The sequence below is a fragment of the Coniophora puteana genome (genome assembly GCF_000271625.1).
Source record: "Coniophora puteana RWD-64-598 SS2 unplaced genomic scaffold CONPUscaffold_1, whole genome shotgun sequence".
NCBI classification, from domain to species: Eukaryota; Fungi; Basidiomycota; class Agaricomycetes; order Boletales; family Coniophoraceae; genus Coniophora; species Coniophora puteana.
In genome coordinates, this window is record NW_006913053.1 from 909,005 (window position 1) to 926,033 (window position 17,029).

The following is a 17,029-nucleotide window of genomic DNA, read 5'->3' on the forward strand; positions in this document are numbered from 1 at the left end:
ACCTTCAGGATATGGCCGACACAACGAAGCAGACTCTCAGCGCTCGCGATATCGCTTTCATTTTTACAGTGGCCGGCGTGCCCATGCTGAACGTGCGTGTCACGAGAGCAGAGCCCCCGGGGCCCTTCTGAACGGATGAGCGCATCAAAGGCTAACCACGACTTGCCTTTTTGTCAGGTCTTCTTGTCTGGATCGCTTACCGTTGCTCTCCCTACGATTGGAGCAGACCTCAAGTTCAGCGAGGTTCGTGACACATTCTGCTTCACCTAGCCGCTCATGTAGTCTCACACTTGGTTCTTTTCATACACGTTTTGCAGGCAGATCTGCAATGGCCCATGAACGTTTATGCGTACGTTGTTCTTCTACCGTGTTTCTTTCGCGGAGCCAGCTCACGAGCTCATCTTACCCATAACAGGCTCGCATATGGATGTCTCATGCTCTTGTTTGGTCGGGTCGGTGATATCGTTGGCGGCCGGTTCATGTTCCTCGCTGGGTCTCTTTTCTTCGCTGCCTGGTTCGTGTTTCTTGTTAGCCACGTTTTTCGTGCCAAGTTTTCATCGCAGTCTACTTTAGGACTCTCGTGGCAGCATTTGCGCCAACCCAGAATATTTTCATCATCTCCATGGCTTTCATGGGCATCGGCGCCGCCGCCAACACACCTGCCTCTCTCGGTCTTGCTGCTTTATATTTCCCTCCTGGTCCCAACCGCACGAAGGCCTACAGCGCCCTCGGTGCCGGCCAGCCCTTGGGCTGCACGCTCGGCCTCGTCCTTGGTGGCATATTGACCGGCAGCAAAGCCACCTGGCGCTCGGCGTTCTACATTCAAGCCGGCCTTGCTGTTTTGTTCGCCGTGATTGGCTTCTTCTTGCTCCCCAAGCCTACCACGCGCGGGTACTCCAAGGGCCTTGACTTTGGTGGCGCCATCCTGAGCTCCGCTGGTCTTGCTCTTCTGACATACAGCCTTTCGTATGTCGTCGAATATTCTTATGGGATCTTTGTTTCTGACGTCGTTGTAGTGACTCGACGATGACCCCGCGTGGGTGGTCGGCGCCTCAAGTGCCCAGCATTCTCTCGGTCTCGATATTGGTCCTCGGCTTGTTTGTGTGGTACGAGATGTGGCGCGAACGCAAGGGCATGTCTGTTCTGCTCCCCATGAGCATCTGGACGCGCCCTGGCACCAAGCTTGGCCCGCTCATGCTTTGTGTCTTCTTTGCCTGGTGGAACTTCAACACTTGTTCATACTTTTACACCCTTTAGTATGTTCTTCCCTTTTCTTGTGCTTGCTGCAAATGGCTTATTTGCGTCGTGCAGCTTCCAGCAAGTTAAACTTCTGAGTCCTCTTCAGGCGTCCCTGTGGTATCTGCCTCTCGCCTTGTCTGGCGTTATTCCTGCCGTCCTCGTAGCTTATTTCCTTGGATATTTCTCTGGTTTCTCAATGATGCTTGTCGGCATCCTCTTCAGTACCGTGCGTTCACCTCATGTCGAGCCTTCGCATTCACCGCTCACATTCTTCATAGGCATCTCCTCTGATCTTCGCTCTGATCAAAGTCGACCTCATCTACTGGGCAATGACCTTCCCCATGGTTGTGTGCATCGGTATGTGACCACTTCATAATCCACCTACGATATGAAAGTCTTACGTTACGCCCTGCGATCAGTTGGCGTTGATGCCATCTACCCCATCGGAAATCTGCAGATCACCGCAGAGTTCGACGAAGACTCGCAGTCGCTCGCAGGCGGTATCTTCAACGTCACCACCCGTGTAAGCGCACCCACGGCCGTCGCCCATCATCACGTACTGTACTCGACGCTGATCATATCCGCCGCTGCAGATCGCCACATCTCTTGGCCTCGCCGTCACATCAAGCATCGCCGCAAACGTGTCGCAGAAGTACAACCACGCGCACGCCGACCTCAGCTCGACTTCGCCCGAGGTGCTCATGGTCGGCTTCCGCGCGGCCGGGTGGACGTGCTTCGCTACATCCGTTATCTCCCTGATCGTCGCCGTCTTCTGGCTGCGTGATATCGGGAATGTGAAAACCGACTCCACTGGCGCGCCCGAGGAGGGCACCGATTCGGACACTGCGACGCAGGTCAATGTCTCTGTGGAGCCGAAGGAGAAAGACGTAGAGTCAGGTCCATCAGAGAATGAGGGGGGCTTGACCGCCAAGGTGATCACGCCCGCGCCGTCGACGCTATTCACGGCTACGTCGCGCACGCAGTCGATACACAGCTCTTCTTCGTGTGCGGTCTCCGTCCGCGAGGAGCAGGTGTAAGCGGGGTGAGCAGATCACTGATACAGGAACTGGATGGTCTTGAAACTCAGCGCTTACTCTCATCTTGGCACCGCGATGCATATATCTCCGGCGACCGCAGGACATACACGGGCAGTGCAGCGCGTCGCGGTTTGGAGGCGGGGACACTGTATTTATATCATTGCATTGCATATTCACTAGAACATACCTCTCTCCTCGGTACGATTTGTAGATCGCTCATCTTAATTTATTGTTATCCATCGTGTTTCCATAGATCTTCTTGAGCTCCGGCGCCTGTAGGAAAAACGAGATAAGATTAGATAAAGAGGGTCACATGACACAGTTAGCCGCCCGACGCGTACACAGCGCCAAACAGCTCTTCCCAGTCGCGCGTTCGCGATATGTCCCACAACCGCACCCCATCCCTCTCATGAAGGTGAAGATCAAACACTGGAGCGCCGTCGCCCAGTGGCGCTGGCAAACGGGCAACGAAGCCGCAGACGACGACGAAGAGGAGGACGTGTGCGGCATATGCCGCGTGGCCTACGACGGGTGCTGCCCGGCGTGCAAGGTGCCCGGGGACGACTGTCCGCTCAGTGCGTTATCCTCCCACCTCTTACTTTGCTTATGAAAACGGGACTCTGACGCCCTGATCTGACCCTTCGCTATGCTCCGCGACGCGATGCGCAGTCTGGGGCAAGTGCACACACGTCTTCCACATGCACTGTCTGCTCAAGTGGATCGGCACGGCCTCGTCGAAGCAGCAGTGTCCCATGGACCGCCGCGAGTGGGGTGCGTATTCTCCCTCCTCCTGGTACGATATGCTGACGTCGGGCTCCTACCATCCAGTGACCGCCGAGGGCAGGACAGACGCCAACGGCGCCGCGCCCACGAACGAGAACCACGATAACAGTGTTTCCTCATCCCAGTAGCCCCCGGGACGAACTTCTCATTAGAACCCCCCCCATGTTCATGTTCCCGTGTATCCCTATCGTACCCTTACTGTATCATCCACCCACGCTCGCGCTCGCATCATCTCAATCACGAAGCCTCCATCCAACACCTGGACCCCTGCACCTCGTTCGCAGCCGCCGCCACCACCTCGCCACACTACACGTCCAAAAGGTTAGAAATCACGAATATATACTACTATACAGCATGGACATAAAGAACCATCATCGTACGACCCACAACTAGTCAATCTAGAATCGATCGCGACCAGGCTCTAATACTTTTATGTGTGTGAGAAGAGCGACTCCTCTCTGAGAAAAGAGAGAAACACAAGACAATGCAAGACCAAACCCGGGCCCGCGTACAGTACAGCCTCTCCTCTCTGGCATAGCAATGGCAACAAGGCGCCATGGCGAGAGCATGAGGAAAGGAAAGAGGATGGATGAGAAGAGAGGGGAGGGAAGGAAGGAAGAAAAAGATGAGGAGAATATAGGGTTGTGACATGGAGTTCGGCGATAAGAAGCGCCTTCCGCAGATGCCGGCTCTAACGTACAACGTGCGTACAAAAGCTATAGTCAACAGGCCAGGTGTCCATCTTGGAGTATACGAGAAGAGGATAGCGCGAAGCGATCTTATAAAATCAGTCAGTCAGACCGTGGACCGTGCAGGGAGGGAGGGAGGGCATAAATAAGCAAGCGACGGCGGCGGGGTACTCGGAGGAGGGCGGTAAATCGTAAACCGTAAGACGTAAAAGACGTAAAACGTTGAACAGGGAACTAGTGGTACATCGTACACAGCGGGGGCGGCAGCAACAACATCAATAACAGAAAAGGAAGAGAGAAGAGAAGAGGGGGATATTGCAGTCTAGGTCAGCGCGAGAATCGCGGCATGTTGATTGCGTTGAGCGAGCGAACAAACGACGAAGATTTGGTTTAATGCGCGTAATCTAGATTGTGAGTGGGCTGAGTTGGTGTATTCGATGCGGCATGCGTAGTCGTGAGGCGGTCGGACTGATGAGGCAAGGGAGAGCTTGAAGAGGAAATGGAGAACAGGATGCCGACGGTTTCGTAGCGAACATCTTTTCGATTAGGACAAATTTTAGGGATGCTCGCTCAAGGCGATAGGGGTTCATTGGTCGAACCCGCCAGGGCCTTGAAGGGAGGCCATCCAGATTCGGGTTTTGTAGAGGCTATATAGAAAACGAGTCAGGCACTACCGAGAGCGACCGACATCGCGGGACGCTACTCACCGGAAGAGCTCGCGCACGAGTTCTCTGAAGTCGATGCGCTTCTCCGCGATAAAGTAGAACGTCAGCTTGCGGCGGTCCCACTGGTACTCGGCGTCGATGACCTCCATCGGCAGCTTCTTCTGGCGCACCTTGCTCTGGCAGAGCTGCAGCGCCTTCATCTCGTCCTGCATCTTGGTCATGAGCATCCTACACGAAGCCGCGGTTAGTCTTGACCGATGAAGCAAAGAACAAAAGGGAGAGACGACGCACTGCGTTTCCTGCGGCCCCGCCTTGCCATAAATCATCTTCGGATTAATATCCTTTTTCGATCCCGGAGCCCCGCCCCCCTGCTGCCCCTGGCCCCCACCAGGACTCATCGGCACCCCATCACCCCCGCCTCCGCCACCCATAGCCGCGAACCCCGCGCGCTCGCGCTGCTCCCGCTGGAACGCCTCGACCTCCTTGAGCGTGATCGAGTCATTCACGACCTTGCCGAGGTCCTTCCCGCGGTCCGCCTCGACGATCACGAGGTCGCCGACGCGGATGTCGACGCTCAGGTCCGTCAGGTAGAACAGGTCCGTGCGCCCCGCTTTGAACTCGACGATGTACAGCGGCCACGAGGCGGGCACGCTCGAGAGCGGCACGCCTTTGCCGAGCTCGTTGAGCAGTCCGCCTGCGGGGCCCTGCGCGTCCGAGGGGCGGCGCTGGAGTTGGGGTGATACCTGTTGCTGTTGCTGGTAGTAGGGACCCTGCTGTGGCTGAATAGCGCGCGCGGACGTAGGCGAGAGTGGACCAGACGAGGTCGTGCGGTGGAAAGACGGCGACGTGCCAGGCGCGGGAGCGTATTGAATCCCTTGCCCCGGGATGAACCGTGCCGTGAGCTGCTGCTGCTGTTGATGCTGCGCCTGCTGCGGGCTGAAGTACTGGTCCCCTAACGGCGTGTGCTGCTCAAACCCGTCCCCACCACCCGACACCGCCGAGACGGCAGACAACCCGCCGCCCTCGCTCGGCGACCCGAAGCGCCCGCGGCCCGCGCCCGAGAACGAGCCGGGGATCGTCACGTTGAGCGACTGGTACGGCGACACGCGGTCGTTGCTCGGCGGGCTGCGTGACAGCGGCGCGAAGATGGGCAGCGACGACGGCTGGCTCGGCGGCTGTCCGCCCGGCCCCGTGTTGCCGGAGCTCGGCCCGCCGCCGGTGAGCCCGAGCATGTTGAGGTCGGCAGCGAGATCGTCATCCGAGAGCTTGAGCCCGCCGCGGCCAAACGACTGCGTCTGGAACATGTTCGGGCGGCCCGCGCCGGGGCCCAGGTCTGCGTCGAGGTCCGCGAACACGCCGCCGCCGCCGTTGTTGCCTGCCGCGCCCGCTGAGTTGAACCCGTGCACGGTCGGGCGCCGCGGCTGGACGACGGAGACAGAGTGGCGGCGGCTGGTGGTGCCGCTGCCGGTACCGCTCTCGTCTTTTGGCGGGTGCATACCCGGCCAGAGTTCGCGGAATGCGGCGCCGTCGTCGAGCAGGATCTGGCCGACGTCGCGCACGAACGGGGACATGTTCGAGGCGTCGATCGTGCCGCGCGCGCCGGGCGTGCCGTTTGCGCCCCCGTCGAGGTCGTGCAGCGGCGATCGGCCCATTGTGCCCAGTGATCCGTACCGGCTGTTCGGGGGGCGGATGTCGCCGTAGCGCGAGCCGTTGCCGGGGATGTTGAGCGGGTTGCTCGAGAGCGAGGAGGACTCGGGCCAGAGCGGGGAATGGTTGTACGGGCTCCCGATGAGGCCTGGCCCCGGGCGCGGCGCGGTTGCGGTCGCAAGCGACTGGGAGCGGCTCCGGGTCACGTCCTGGTACTGCCGGCCGCGGGAAATGGGTGAGATGTAGCGCTCGTTGTATATGTCGTCACCCTCGTCTTCGTCGTCTTCCTCGAATGTCGACGCGAACTGGGACTCGCGCATGGCGGAAGAGAAGCTAGAGCGGGGGTTGGAGAAGGAGGAGCTGCGCGTTGGAATCGAGACGGGCAGGCCGCCTGGGCGGGACTGGGGGTTGAGGGTGGACTGCATGCGTGATGTGGGCCAGGGGACGTTGGTGGATCTGCCGAAGCTGGATGGATTCGTGAACTGTGAGGACGGGGAGGGAGGGGGAAGTGCGTCTGCTGTGCGGGGTGGCTGGCTGGCTGCACGCTCTTTGAGGAAGTGAGGTCGTTGATCAGATGAGGAGAGGGTGCGGAATCTGCTGGGGCGTGCTGCTGGGGCGTCTGGGTCGTCTACCGGCGACAACTGCGAATAGTCTAAGTAATCCATCTAGTCTAGAGTCTAGGAGCGATGCGAGGTCTAGGGGATGCGGAGAGATGGGCTGAAAACGTACGTCGGATGGGTTGAACGGCACCGTCGTGTGATCAGGTACAGATATATGAATGAGCTTCCGCGCGTAACGGGTCTAGTTGTCCCTTCAAAATCCTCTGCAGACTGTCACCGTCTGTTGCAGCCCATCAGCAAACCCTTGGGCCATTCGTCATCATCAGCATGGACAAGCGAGACATACGTTTCTCGGATCTGACTGTGTTCCGGTTCCGATCTGTCTGTCTCGTCCTCCACTCGTGTGAAAACGTGGGATTTAGCGTCTATGCGTCGGTGCCGGTCTATGTGTCGTGAAGGTGCAAGTCTAGGAAGGAAGTGAGGGAAATAAGAGAGAAAGTGAAAGAGGAGGGGGGTAGGAAAAGACGATGTACAGCCCCGCGTTGGGGCCTATTCTAACGGGGCCTTTTCGTAATCCCTGGACGCTGCACGCAACCCAAGAGACTGGCCAATTTCACCACCCTGCGGTCAGCTGAACACACTGAGCCCGTCACATGCACCATCCGTCCCACCACACCAGTCTAGCTGCGATCCGACCCGCTTCTATTCGTCCAGCGCTCCTCACATGGCTTGGCTCGCTGCAAAAAATTGACCTCTCTCTTCATCTCAGCCAATGTACGATTTCCATACTTACCAAAGCTGCATCTTGGCTGCATGCCTTGCTTTTTTGCCGCCCAGACTCCTATGTGTCTTAGCCCCAGCGCCTAATGATCGTAATCTCGGCCGGCAAAATTACTTCCGGCGCAGTTCTGATCCATTCACTCAGCCACCTTCTTCCAACCTTCGGTTTTCCCATCCCCGACCTCTGTTAAATAGCCTCCGCCTCGTCATCCTACGTATGCCCGGTGCCGGAGCCTGGCAGCATCCTGCAGCATCGCCCTCTGGGGAACGAGAGGCCACTGACAGGACCTCTGGACTTTCAAAGTTCACTTCGTGATTGGATCTAACGCCATGCATACCTGTCACAATATAAGCCCTTCAGATTTTGGCAATCTGAATACTGGGAAGTCGTCATCGAGCTCGCTGCCCACGCTCAAGATGCACTTAGTCCAGCGCTACTGTCATCTCGAGGTCTAACACACTGCATCTCTTATATGCATGATGAACTGATGCACGGAGCTGAACCTAGAGACCCATAGCATGCCAGTCATCGGATCCCCGCCAACCCATCAACTCCGCCGTGACAATGCACCCTTAAGTAGGTATGTCCCCAGTGTGTCGTCACGATGATCATCCAGTGCACGATCCCAATCGTCTAAACGACTCCGATGTCACTTGTCCTCCGTTCCGTTACTGCAAGCCCTCCGACGACATGTGGCTGTGCTGGCCTGATCTCCCGGTCCCTAAACCCGTGCTCTCTATCCGACCGCGACGACGGCTGATCATCAAGGCGCACCTACTCGAGTATTCCGAGACCATATCTGCAGATGTACCCGGTGCTTGAGGATGCTGGATGTCGCTGATCGGTCCATGTCGAATCGAACGCCGACTAATTGTGCCAGTGCTCCACCTCCATCACCCACTTATAGCTCGAGAAGCTGCAAGATTCTCAAGCAGTTGGCAATGAATGATCGACGCCGCCAGTGGCCACGCTGTTCCTCGTTATCTAGGCAAAGGATGTTTGGTTACTTATAGAAGCACCGCCCGTCGCTGTTATCCGACCATATATCTATCGGCGCATGCTGCCATCATCGCTAGTGTTCGCCTTCTTCACTTTCCCCCCCATCTCTATACCCTTAGGACAGCGCGGCGTCGTTCTATCAGCATGCAGGCGTCGGACTGGCAAGTAGACGCGTTTCGAAGTTATCAAACCTATAACGTAAGTATAGGTAACTTGATCACGCTATTTGTTTGCTAAGCCTCATCCTAGTATGTGAACGGTATGTGACGACTGAACACTGTATCAAGAAGCCATGTTCATTAATCATCTCTCGTCTTCTGACAGCGGCTGTCACGACATTCTGGGTGCATTATGTGTCTATCTATCTGAAAATACGGCACTCATCTACACGACCCAGATATATGACTACATCATAACGCTCGATGACGAAGTGCGTGTCTTCTCCCTGTGCCCTCTTTTCTTCCTTCTCTGCTCACGCTTTGCCCAGTTTGTGTTCCTCAGGAATGCGAGATTGCGTAAGACCAAGGTGATCTATGTTCTGACGCGGCTACTTCCCTTCGCCTCCCGCGCGGTGACATTTCAGTGTATGTGCGCGGCTTGTGGGAACGTTGCATCATCTGAATCTTTCTTGCAGATACTCTGTCTTCGAATCCTGCCCCTGAGGTGAACACTTCTCGCGTTATGCTGTTTTGCAACGGCTCAACTGGAGACAGACTTGTACGACCCTGATGAACACGTTTTCTGGTACATCTCTTCTCGAGTTCCGAAGACACGGCTAACTCACATTCACATCGCAGCCCTGGAAACTTTAGTGGTTTTGTTTGCTGAAGGTGCGACGTGTATTGGCTCGCACGATCGCTCTCATGACCGCCTTTCCAGTTCTCTTTGCTCTCCGGACGTACGCCCTGTGGCGACGAAACAGAGTCGTACTTGCTCTACTATACGGTGGATTTATCGTACGTCCCGGGAGTGTCCCTTATGGTCTAGATCAGAGGCTCGAATGCCAAACGTTCTCCACAGGTAGCGACAGTCGGAGGCATCGCTTCGTCTTTCTTGCCCATTGGCCCACCGATGACCGGTATGCGTTCGACAGCTGACTCAAGATTTATCTTCCTTGACGATGCATTGGATGTCCTTGCTAGTGCTCAATCTTCCGCGCTCGAGCGTCACCGGCTGTTTCGTCGTAACTCCGGGTGCATCCCTAGCCGTCACCTTTGCTTTCTTAATTGCACTCGAGCTAGGTGCGTATACATACTCAATCTCAGGAAGGAATGACAGTCTCAAGGAGTATAAATTAGAACTCGTGACTCTAAACGTCACGCGGGCGGTCTTCTCGCGGCGAGAAACGAGAGGCCGCCTGCTCGAGACTCTTGTGCGACATAACATCTTCTACTACGCTTGTGGCTTGGGTGAGTCTCTGCCTACAGAAACTTTCTGGAGAAGCAAGCTGAGACTCTTCTCCGTTCAGTATTCTCAGTTGCAAACGTTTTGATGGCAGTATCGACGAATGTGCGTGATCTCTCGATTTGAACCCGACTCATGATTGATTTCCTGACCACGGTCACTGGACCTTCAGTACGGAGGCGTTTTCATGCTAGACGAGTACGTTGCGCATCTTCTGTAACAATCTCCTGGTGTCTCACTGCCTGTCGTTGAAGTTTGCAGGTGTACATCCACGCCATTATGGCGACACGCATGCACCGCATGCTGTGGATTGACAGCGAACACGAGAGGTTCGAGGACTCTCAGACGACCATAGCGCACCCGGAATAATCACAGGCTCTCGATTCTCATAATTGCATCCAGCCAATATTGTGTCTTCGAAGCTCGAAGTTATACAACAGGACCTTGGCTGGCCTATATGGTCCCTAGAGAGCATTGATTCATGAAAATACAGATGGCAAGTGGGCGTATTCGTCGAAGTTGCAGTTTCCAGTGCTGCCCATCTCCATAAACACATGTTTCTCGGGCATCTTGTCATCAGTGGGCCGGGGCCCCAAATAGCTACGAACCTTAATGAATCCCTTGGGCACGCTCAGTAGCAGATGAATTCAATATCTCTGCTATCTGCTTATGTTACACAGTGAAGTACTGACTTGTGGTGACGGGCGGACGCGGACTAGAGTGTTTGATCATATATTCGGCTTGCAAGAAGGGTGTGCAGCGCCATCTACTTGGTCAACCGCAGACTCATGTGCGCTTGATTCTTCCTATTTTTGAGGTATTGCATGCTATCCTGTGGATTCTACGCCCGCATTATGGACCTCTTGTGAGAGGCCTGTGGCCTGCTTACTATAGGTAGTCTTCATCGCAACGGCATTCATCACCAGACGCTGGATCGCTAAACGAAAATGAAGCTTTACAGGTTCTACATTATATGGAACTCTAACCGCCACATTGTCCTCCTCCCGGCAGGTACATATGTAGCCACTTTGGATGAGGGGCTTACTCGATATTAACTAATCGTCGTAACATCGAACTTATGCCCATAAGTGATCGGCTCGCTCTTAATCGCACAACTCTCTGATCCAACATTCACGATTTACGAAGGCTTTGCCAACTACCCGTTGCCTACAGCTTACGCCTGCTATAGCGGGCCGGCTGATGTACATGCAGTGGCTCGTCAGATCTTCCGCGGCCTCGCAGGGTGTATCTACCCCTTACGTTTCTGTCAGCACCATGCTCATCGAAAGCGCCGCAGCGCTGTACACAGTCAACGCTATAATAGTCATCGTGGCCTTTTGTCTGAACAGTCCGGTACAGAATTCGGTACAGAATTTGGAATTGAACCTACTGAGCCAGATCCAAGTGGGTCCGCCCCTTGTTGGATTACGGAGAATGAGGCACTGAAATCAGAATGGCCCAGTCCGTTGCTCAACTTTTGATCATATACCGTGTACTGAAGGGCCAGGCGCGGTCGTCTGAGACACCAAGGACCTTCGAGCTGTCAGGCTCCATCGCCTTCCGTAACGGCATCCAGTCAGCCCACGGGTCCGCAACAGACGATTTGACGCATTCAGAATCGAAGCTAGAGCAGGGTGGTTCTGCAGAACTATCGACGACGCGATATAACCCCGATAATCTTGCTGTTGTCGCATGATGCCCGGGCTAGCGCTCATCAGAGAAAGCTGGCCAGATCAGTCGTCAATTCCCTGCGACTGTACTTACATGTTTAACATTGTTTCCCAGAGATAGCACATTGAAAACAAGAAGTGAATAATGCGGATTGCAATATGGCATTATAGCGGTTCATGATGCAGCAAGAAGGGGGAGTGTTGTAAGCTAGAAGCGCGACCTTGAAAACCCCTGACGAAAACACACCAACAGGTGTTTACGGAAGTTGATATAGATATCAAACACGACGTAATCTTCTCCGGTTTGATCACTGATTTCGACAGTGATAAGGTAGGGGATTGTGCAAGGGCTCGTATAGATTGTTGAGCTGAATACCGACGTCAAATCGCCGACGCGTGAAGGATGGGTCGATGGGGATTCGGGAGCAAAGAGTATTGATCCGTTTCGCTCGGAGTTTAGGGGCGGTTTTCTCTGTAGGTGCACACTTGTCACATCCTTTCAGCTGCTTCGTCCTCCACCACGTCTCTCAGAGGTTCCGCTCGACATCCTACTCCCGGTTCCGGGGATGGCAATATCTTCTTCTGGAAACGATAGCTCATTGACGGATGCTGTCTTCGTGACCAGATATAACGCAATTCATCCCTGCAAGTGACTCTGGGACAGAAGGGTAAACCGTCCGACGCGTCCGACGCTCCAGCATTCACTCTCAGGCTGACCAGGAAGATCGTCAACGGACCAAGGCGTACCCTTTCCAATCATACAATTGAATCTTATACAATGCTAAGTTTCGTCAACATGGAACAATAACCCTATTTCGCCTTTCCCTTGTTCTTCAGCTTGAAAACAGGGCGACCACTGAACCTCATTCAGTTTGGGCATGCGAAGCAGCGGTTATTCTCAGTGATGATGATCCTGTAACGTATTTAGGTGACAGACGATTTCAGTCGTGCACCAGCGGTATGCCCATGTACTACCCCAAGCAGGCATGTCTATTGCCGTCTCCGATGTTGCTCCCCGACTTCCTCAAGCTCGCTGTCAGAGGTCGCTTAATATCTCAGGGAAGCACACGGAATGAGAGTCAATCTGTCAAATGCTATTTCTAACTGATCACCGCGTACGGTGCAAGCTTCTTCGCGCTAAGGCATTCCATCTCTCGTCTATCTTAAGCACAGGGGGCTCGACGATTCTCGAGCATCACAGTGCCATTGTCCAAAATGCGCCGCCCACCGCCTGCGAGTCGATAAGGGCTATACTCTTACGACACAGATACTGCTCGTTTATAAACCCACGCTGGTTACTACCCAGCTGTCTGGGCGCTCTGCTTCTTTCCCCATTTTCCTGAACCGCTGACACAGTGCATACCATCGTTTTGTCATGCAAGACTGGGACGAGGACGCTATTCTCCGAAGCTACCAGACCCGTAATGTAAGTTCGTGGATTCCTCTCACCATCCTTTCACCTTGCATGTTTGCGCTGAGATATATTCTCATTGTGGTAGTACATCGGTGGTTCGTATAAGCTTATTATCACTGCAAACGATGCTAACATCGGGGTTGTAGTGGCTATAACGATGTTCTGGGTAGGGTGTGCTCCCCTATACTGGCTGTGGATGGCCTAGCTAAACTCCTATGCGCGCAGCTCTACGACTACCTTATCGAAATCAATGCTGAGGTATGGGCTCTTATTTTCTGTCTCCTCTGTAGGCCCTTCTCACGCCTCTGGCCAGTGGATATTCATGAGATATGCAAAATTACGAAAGACCAAAGTGATATACCTCTTGACGCGACTCCTTCCCTTCGCCGCCCACGGTGCAAGGCTCACATGTGAGTGCCCTAGGCTGCTCCCCAATTTCATGCGAAGTCATGAAGTGTTTCTCGTCAGATGACCTATCTGCGTCCCCCGCCTCTACGGTGAGTCCTGTTTTATGAAATCCCGAGCCGCAGTTGACCGCATTAAAGACATGCCATAGACTGTCTAGTGCGATGAATGGTACGCCTCTTCGCCGCTGAACGCATAAAATGTTGTCAACTCACAGTATTTAGCTTTCGCTATCCTGATTGTGATTCTCGCCGAAGGTAATTCCCCGATGCGGTTTGTGAAATTCGCACTCATGCCTTCTAGTCCTCTTCTCTCTGAGAACATACGCCCTGTGGAGACGAAGTCGGACTGTCCTCATCCTTCTGATAGGTTCATTCGCGGTAAAAACTTATTGTTTTCCAACAGTGTGCCAGATATTTGACAAACTCTATGGCCTCACAGGCGGCTATCGCCGGCGGTATTGCGGTCTGGTACATCCCAGCTGGCACAACGGACTCAGCTACGGGTAAGAACTTGGTTCAGACTCAAGTGGCGCGGTCCCAAAAAAGAAAGAGTTGACGAGAATGATGAACACGCTCCCAGAAACTGACGTTTTTCTTCCTCCTACCTCGAGCGTCACCGGATGCGCCAGCGTATCACCAGGGATATCTGCGGCACTGAGCTACTCGTTTCTGCTTGTAGTCGAAATAGGTATGTACAATTATGCGCACGTTATTGTCCAGGCACTGAAACACTCGTGTGGTCATTTTGCAGAGCTGATCATTTTGAACGTCATGAAGGGTGTCCGTGTGAGACGGGAGACAAGAGCTCGCTTCGTCGAGATTCTGATCGGACATAATGTTTTATACTACGTGTGTGGGACGGGTAAGTGTTTCAAAAAAAAGCTCGCAGACGCCCTCTGAGCCTTTAAATTTGATCCCTTATAGTATTCACGGTTATCAACGTTACCATGGGTATCCTGGGAGGCGTAGGCAATTTTAGTGACCTGCGAAAACAATGCACTAACACAGACCCTGTTTTGCCGCCATTTAGTATGGGGACGTTACAATATATCAAGAGTGAGTCTTCATTTCATATATAGCCAGAGAATTGGTGCCTTATCACCCGGATATAAAGTTTGCAAATCTATATTCACGCGGTCCTGTCTACTCGCATGCACCGAATGTTGTGGTTGGACAGCGCACAAGAGTCCAGCGAGCTAGACACCACAGTTGTCACGGCAGACCCAGAGTGAGTTACCTAGTCATGAGCGTACCTAATGCAGCGCGAGATTTTATATAGCTTCATTGTAATTATTCCAAGATTACCCCCGCGTTTAGACCATCGACAAAGGAGACGGTGACACCGTGAGCTTCTGAAAGTATTTGAGGATTGATTCTCGGTGCATGCCACAGACGCCCCTGACGGACCAGAAGGACACGGTCAAGATTTTATTGTGATGAAGGTCAGATTTGTCCATGTGGGCGCAACGTGGACTTCGCATGCGGTACTTTATTTCGGAAATTGGCACTTTACTATCATTAGCCTGCAAATAACCTTCTAACCTGCGCTCACTGTCTCGTAGCACTCAGCACTCGCCATGCATCGAGCACTCACCCTACCCCAGATTCTTCTCATATAAGTGCTAGCTCAGCCCACAGTGTGACCAAATTTGCACCTATTACTTCCCGCTTCTTTACGATGGTCAAGAGTAATATATGCACATGGTTACAAAACATCAGCACCACGACTCTACGGCTATCCTGGTATAGGCGCCGGATGCGATTGCGTTCAGCGCGCGATTCTGCACTAGTCGTCACAAGCTTGCACTTGAAATGTCGATAGCTGCTGTGAGCCGAGGCTCTGGTTGATCTCAAGACCGTTGGCACGCCGTAAGTGCATGAAAATCCGCGTTGACAGAACGCTTTGAATAGCGAGCTGCACACTGACATCGATGTTCGTCAAAATGCGACCCCTCAAAAACTTTAGAATGTTTTACCTGTTACCATACTCGTTGAAGTATTGCTGTCAAAGCCGATCAGTGTATGAATTACTGACAATGGTGATACACTACACACTGGGGCTGCAACAACGTCAAGAATATTTTCGAGAGTTATCGCTTAAAAAAGTTGAGTTTGGGTCTGCGATGTAGAAGGGTGTAAGAAAAACGTACAGATCATGATGGTCAGGTAGAGAAAAGAGTCTCGGTATAAGGTCGAGATGAACTGGGAATTGCTTGAACGAAAATAACGAAGCCATCGGTACAAGATAAGAGCCATCAATACTAAAAAGGTTAGGCACTTTTCGAATTGAAACAACGTCTGAAAGTGCACCTAGCTCGTACATAACAAGGAAGCCGTATTGGACTGAATCCAGCTTGCTTGCTATGGTGAAGTTGCAAGCTGATGGCCCTTCATCCGATTAAACTCAGCTTGGACCATATATAACATAGTAGTTCTCGAGATTACGTACATACGTCCACCCCTCCCGTATTGCTGGGGTTCAGTTTGATCAGGTCCGGTGTCAAGTAAGCTGCTGCAATAAAGACCTTTGACAGATTATTTTTACGCACCGGGGATTAGATTCAGGAAAAGAGAGCTTACAATCGCCATCACAATCAGCAGGACGAGCAAAGGCTTGTGGCAGTTCCAGAAAACCCATGTGCGTAAGACCAACAGCCCTAGCATTTGGGATGATCTCAGCTTAAGAATTATACCGTTAACAAGAATTTAATGCACCTTCCGCTGATATGATGCTGAGTATATGCAACCCTATTGGTCAAGGCAATGGCACTTTATAAGCTATGCTCTCTGTGTGCGGACACCTTACAACTTGATACATGGCTGAATGGAGTAGACTTCAACAACCATGATTGGTCAGAGTACTGTACACAGCAAGTTAAGATACCCACCGATTCGAGGGCCGCTGCTTTGATTGCAGCTGAATGGGTTAGTGAGTACGACACATCATCTGATTTCACCCAGCAATTGAAGCTCACCACTGACGGTCAGGGCCAATCCCGGGAATGGAAGATACCGCGCCACGGTAAAAACAGCACGCCCAATGTCCCATTTACTTCCCCAAACCCAAGTTACCTAAGAAATGGTGAGGTGATTGTACGTAGTGTCCTAGCCCATAGATTTTACCTCATCTTCCATTGTGATGCAATAATCAAACGCCTTGCAAGAAAGAAAAAATGCATCAGACAAGACTCGTACTCGGACGTCATCGCATCCATCTGGAAGATGTGTGTGTACGCACTAGAATTGCTAGACCAGCCACTATCATGTGGTGATCGTGGTAAGAGACATACCCCTTTAGCAACTTGAGAGCTCACGATTGGCATACTACAGAAGATGTTAGCTACACCGCTCACAACGTCAGTAATTTGAAGTAGGCTGCTAACCGCTTCAGTTTGCTTTCCATAGGAATCGATCAGATAGATACTCATGAAGGATATGTCAGAGCGAGGTTTGGGTAATTTCCATTAATGTCTAGGGTTTAAGAAATGATGGAGTGATGGAGGTGAGGCTCGATAGGCAATCCCTTACCTTTACAGACAACTTTCACTGAAGGTAGCGACGGTTTTCTCTTCGAGAGATTTGGACTAACGATATGGCTGCGCAAGGATGCATCAGCATCAATTCAGCTTTGATGGTAACTCATCTGATCTACTGAAGAAGGTTCCGAACGATAGGTGTGCACCGCGGCAAACAAGCACCCGAAGGGCAATTTTCGCGCCGTTGCTCTTCATGAG

General features: G+C 53.0%; 5 protein-coding genes across 5 annotated transcripts; 4 read left to right on the forward strand and 1 right to left on the reverse strand.

Moving 5' to 3' along the window:
• Positions 1-135: 135 nt before the first annotated feature.
• CONPUDRAFT_45378 (MFS general substrate transporter) lies at positions 136-2,276 on the forward strand (the record flags this gene model as incomplete). The annotated part of the gene is made up of 9 exons (XM_007764326.1): positions 136-243; positions 318-349; positions 416-514; positions 574-966; positions 1,017-1,256; positions 1,312-1,465; positions 1,518-1,596; positions 1,659-1,762; positions 1,833-2,276. 9 exons carry the CDS (start codon positions 136-138, stop codon positions 2,274-2,276), a joined length of 1,653 nt encoding a protein of 550 aa, XP_007762516.1.
• Positions 2,277-2,693: 417 nt separating this feature from the next.
• On the reverse strand, positions 2,694-7,253 carry CONPUDRAFT_94461 (PSP1-domain-containing protein). The gene is made up of 7 exons (XM_007764895.1): positions 6,967-7,253; positions 6,790-6,900; positions 4,705-6,737; positions 4,456-4,641; positions 3,105-4,395; positions 2,946-3,047; positions 2,694-2,851 (listed from the first exon to the last, which is right to left on the reverse strand). The coding sequence occupies exons 3-5, from the start codon at positions 6,723-6,725 to the stop codon at positions 4,335-4,337; spliced, it is 2,268 nt and encodes a 755-aa protein (XP_007763085.1). The 5' UTR covers positions 6,726-6,737; positions 6,790-6,900; positions 6,967-7,253; the 3' UTR covers positions 2,694-2,851; positions 2,946-3,047; positions 3,105-4,334.
• A 321-nt stretch (positions 7,254-7,574) lies between these two features.
• Positions 7,575-8,524, forward strand: CONPUDRAFT_133709 (uncharacterized protein). Its single transcript, XM_007764896.1, has one exon. The coding sequence runs from the start codon at positions 7,984-7,986 to the stop codon at positions 8,221-8,223; it is 240 nt and encodes a 79-aa protein (XP_007763086.1). The 5' UTR covers positions 7,575-7,983; the 3' UTR covers positions 8,224-8,524.
• CONPUDRAFT_161003 (uncharacterized protein) lies at positions 8,521-10,237 on the forward strand. The gene is made up of 15 exons (XM_007764897.1): positions 8,521-8,598; positions 8,650-8,659; positions 8,725-8,744; positions 8,798-8,830; positions 8,888-8,984; positions 9,035-9,063; positions 9,114-9,144; positions 9,198-9,230; positions 9,280-9,356; positions 9,421-9,478; positions 9,543-9,641; positions 9,699-9,809; positions 9,869-9,909; positions 9,977-10,002; positions 10,059-10,237. The coding sequence occupies exons 1-15, from the start codon at positions 8,545-8,547 to the stop codon at positions 10,171-10,173; spliced, it is 834 nt and encodes a 277-aa protein (XP_007763087.1). The 5' UTR covers positions 8,521-8,544; the 3' UTR covers positions 10,174-10,237.
• Positions 10,238-12,849: 2,612 nt separating this feature from the next.
• CONPUDRAFT_148287 (uncharacterized protein) lies at positions 12,850-14,355 on the forward strand (the record flags this gene model as incomplete). Its single annotated transcript, XM_007764898.1, has 14 exons — positions 12,850-12,900; positions 12,974-12,983; positions 13,035-13,054; positions 13,114-13,146; positions 13,202-13,298; positions 13,357-13,385; positions 13,434-13,464; positions 13,518-13,550; positions 13,597-13,673; positions 13,735-13,798; positions 13,876-13,983; positions 14,047-14,157; positions 14,220-14,260; positions 14,326-14,355. 14 exons carry the CDS (start codon positions 12,850-12,852, stop codon positions 14,353-14,355), a joined length of 735 nt encoding a protein of 244 aa, XP_007763088.1.
• Positions 14,356-17,029: the final 2,674 nt, after the last annotated feature.

Excerpts from the sequence above, each read along its gene's own strand:
- CONPUDRAFT_161003 (XM_007764897.1), top strand. The coding sequence starts at position 8,545 with ATGCAGGCGTCGGACTGGCAAGTAGACGCGTTTCGAAGTTATCAAACC. Across the intron at positions 9,231-9,279 it reads AGTGGTTTTGTTTGCTGAAG|TTCTCTTTGCTCTCCGGACG; the intron begins GTGCGACGTGTA and ends CCGCCTTTCCAG. Across the intron at positions 10,003-10,058 it reads GGCGTTTTCATGCTAGACGA|TTTGCAGGTGTACATCCACG; the intron begins GTACGTTGCGCA and ends CTGTCGTTGAAG.
- CONPUDRAFT_133709 (XM_007764896.1), top strand. The coding sequence starts at position 7,984 with ATGTCCCCAGTGTGTCGTCACGATGATCATCCAGTGCACGATCCCAAT.
- CONPUDRAFT_94461 (XM_007764895.1), bottom strand. The coding sequence starts at position 6,725 with ATGGATTACTTAGACTATTCGCAGTTGTCGCCGGTAGACGACCCAGAC. Across the intron at positions 4,642-4,704 it reads GCGGGGCCGCAGGAAACGCA|GATGCTCATGACCAAGATGC; the intron begins GTGCGTCGTCTC and ends GGCTTCGTGTAG. Across the intron at positions 4,396-4,455 it reads CTCGTGCGCGAGCTCTTCCG|CCTCTACAAAACCCGAATCT; the intron begins GTGAGTAGCGTC and ends TTTTCTATATAG.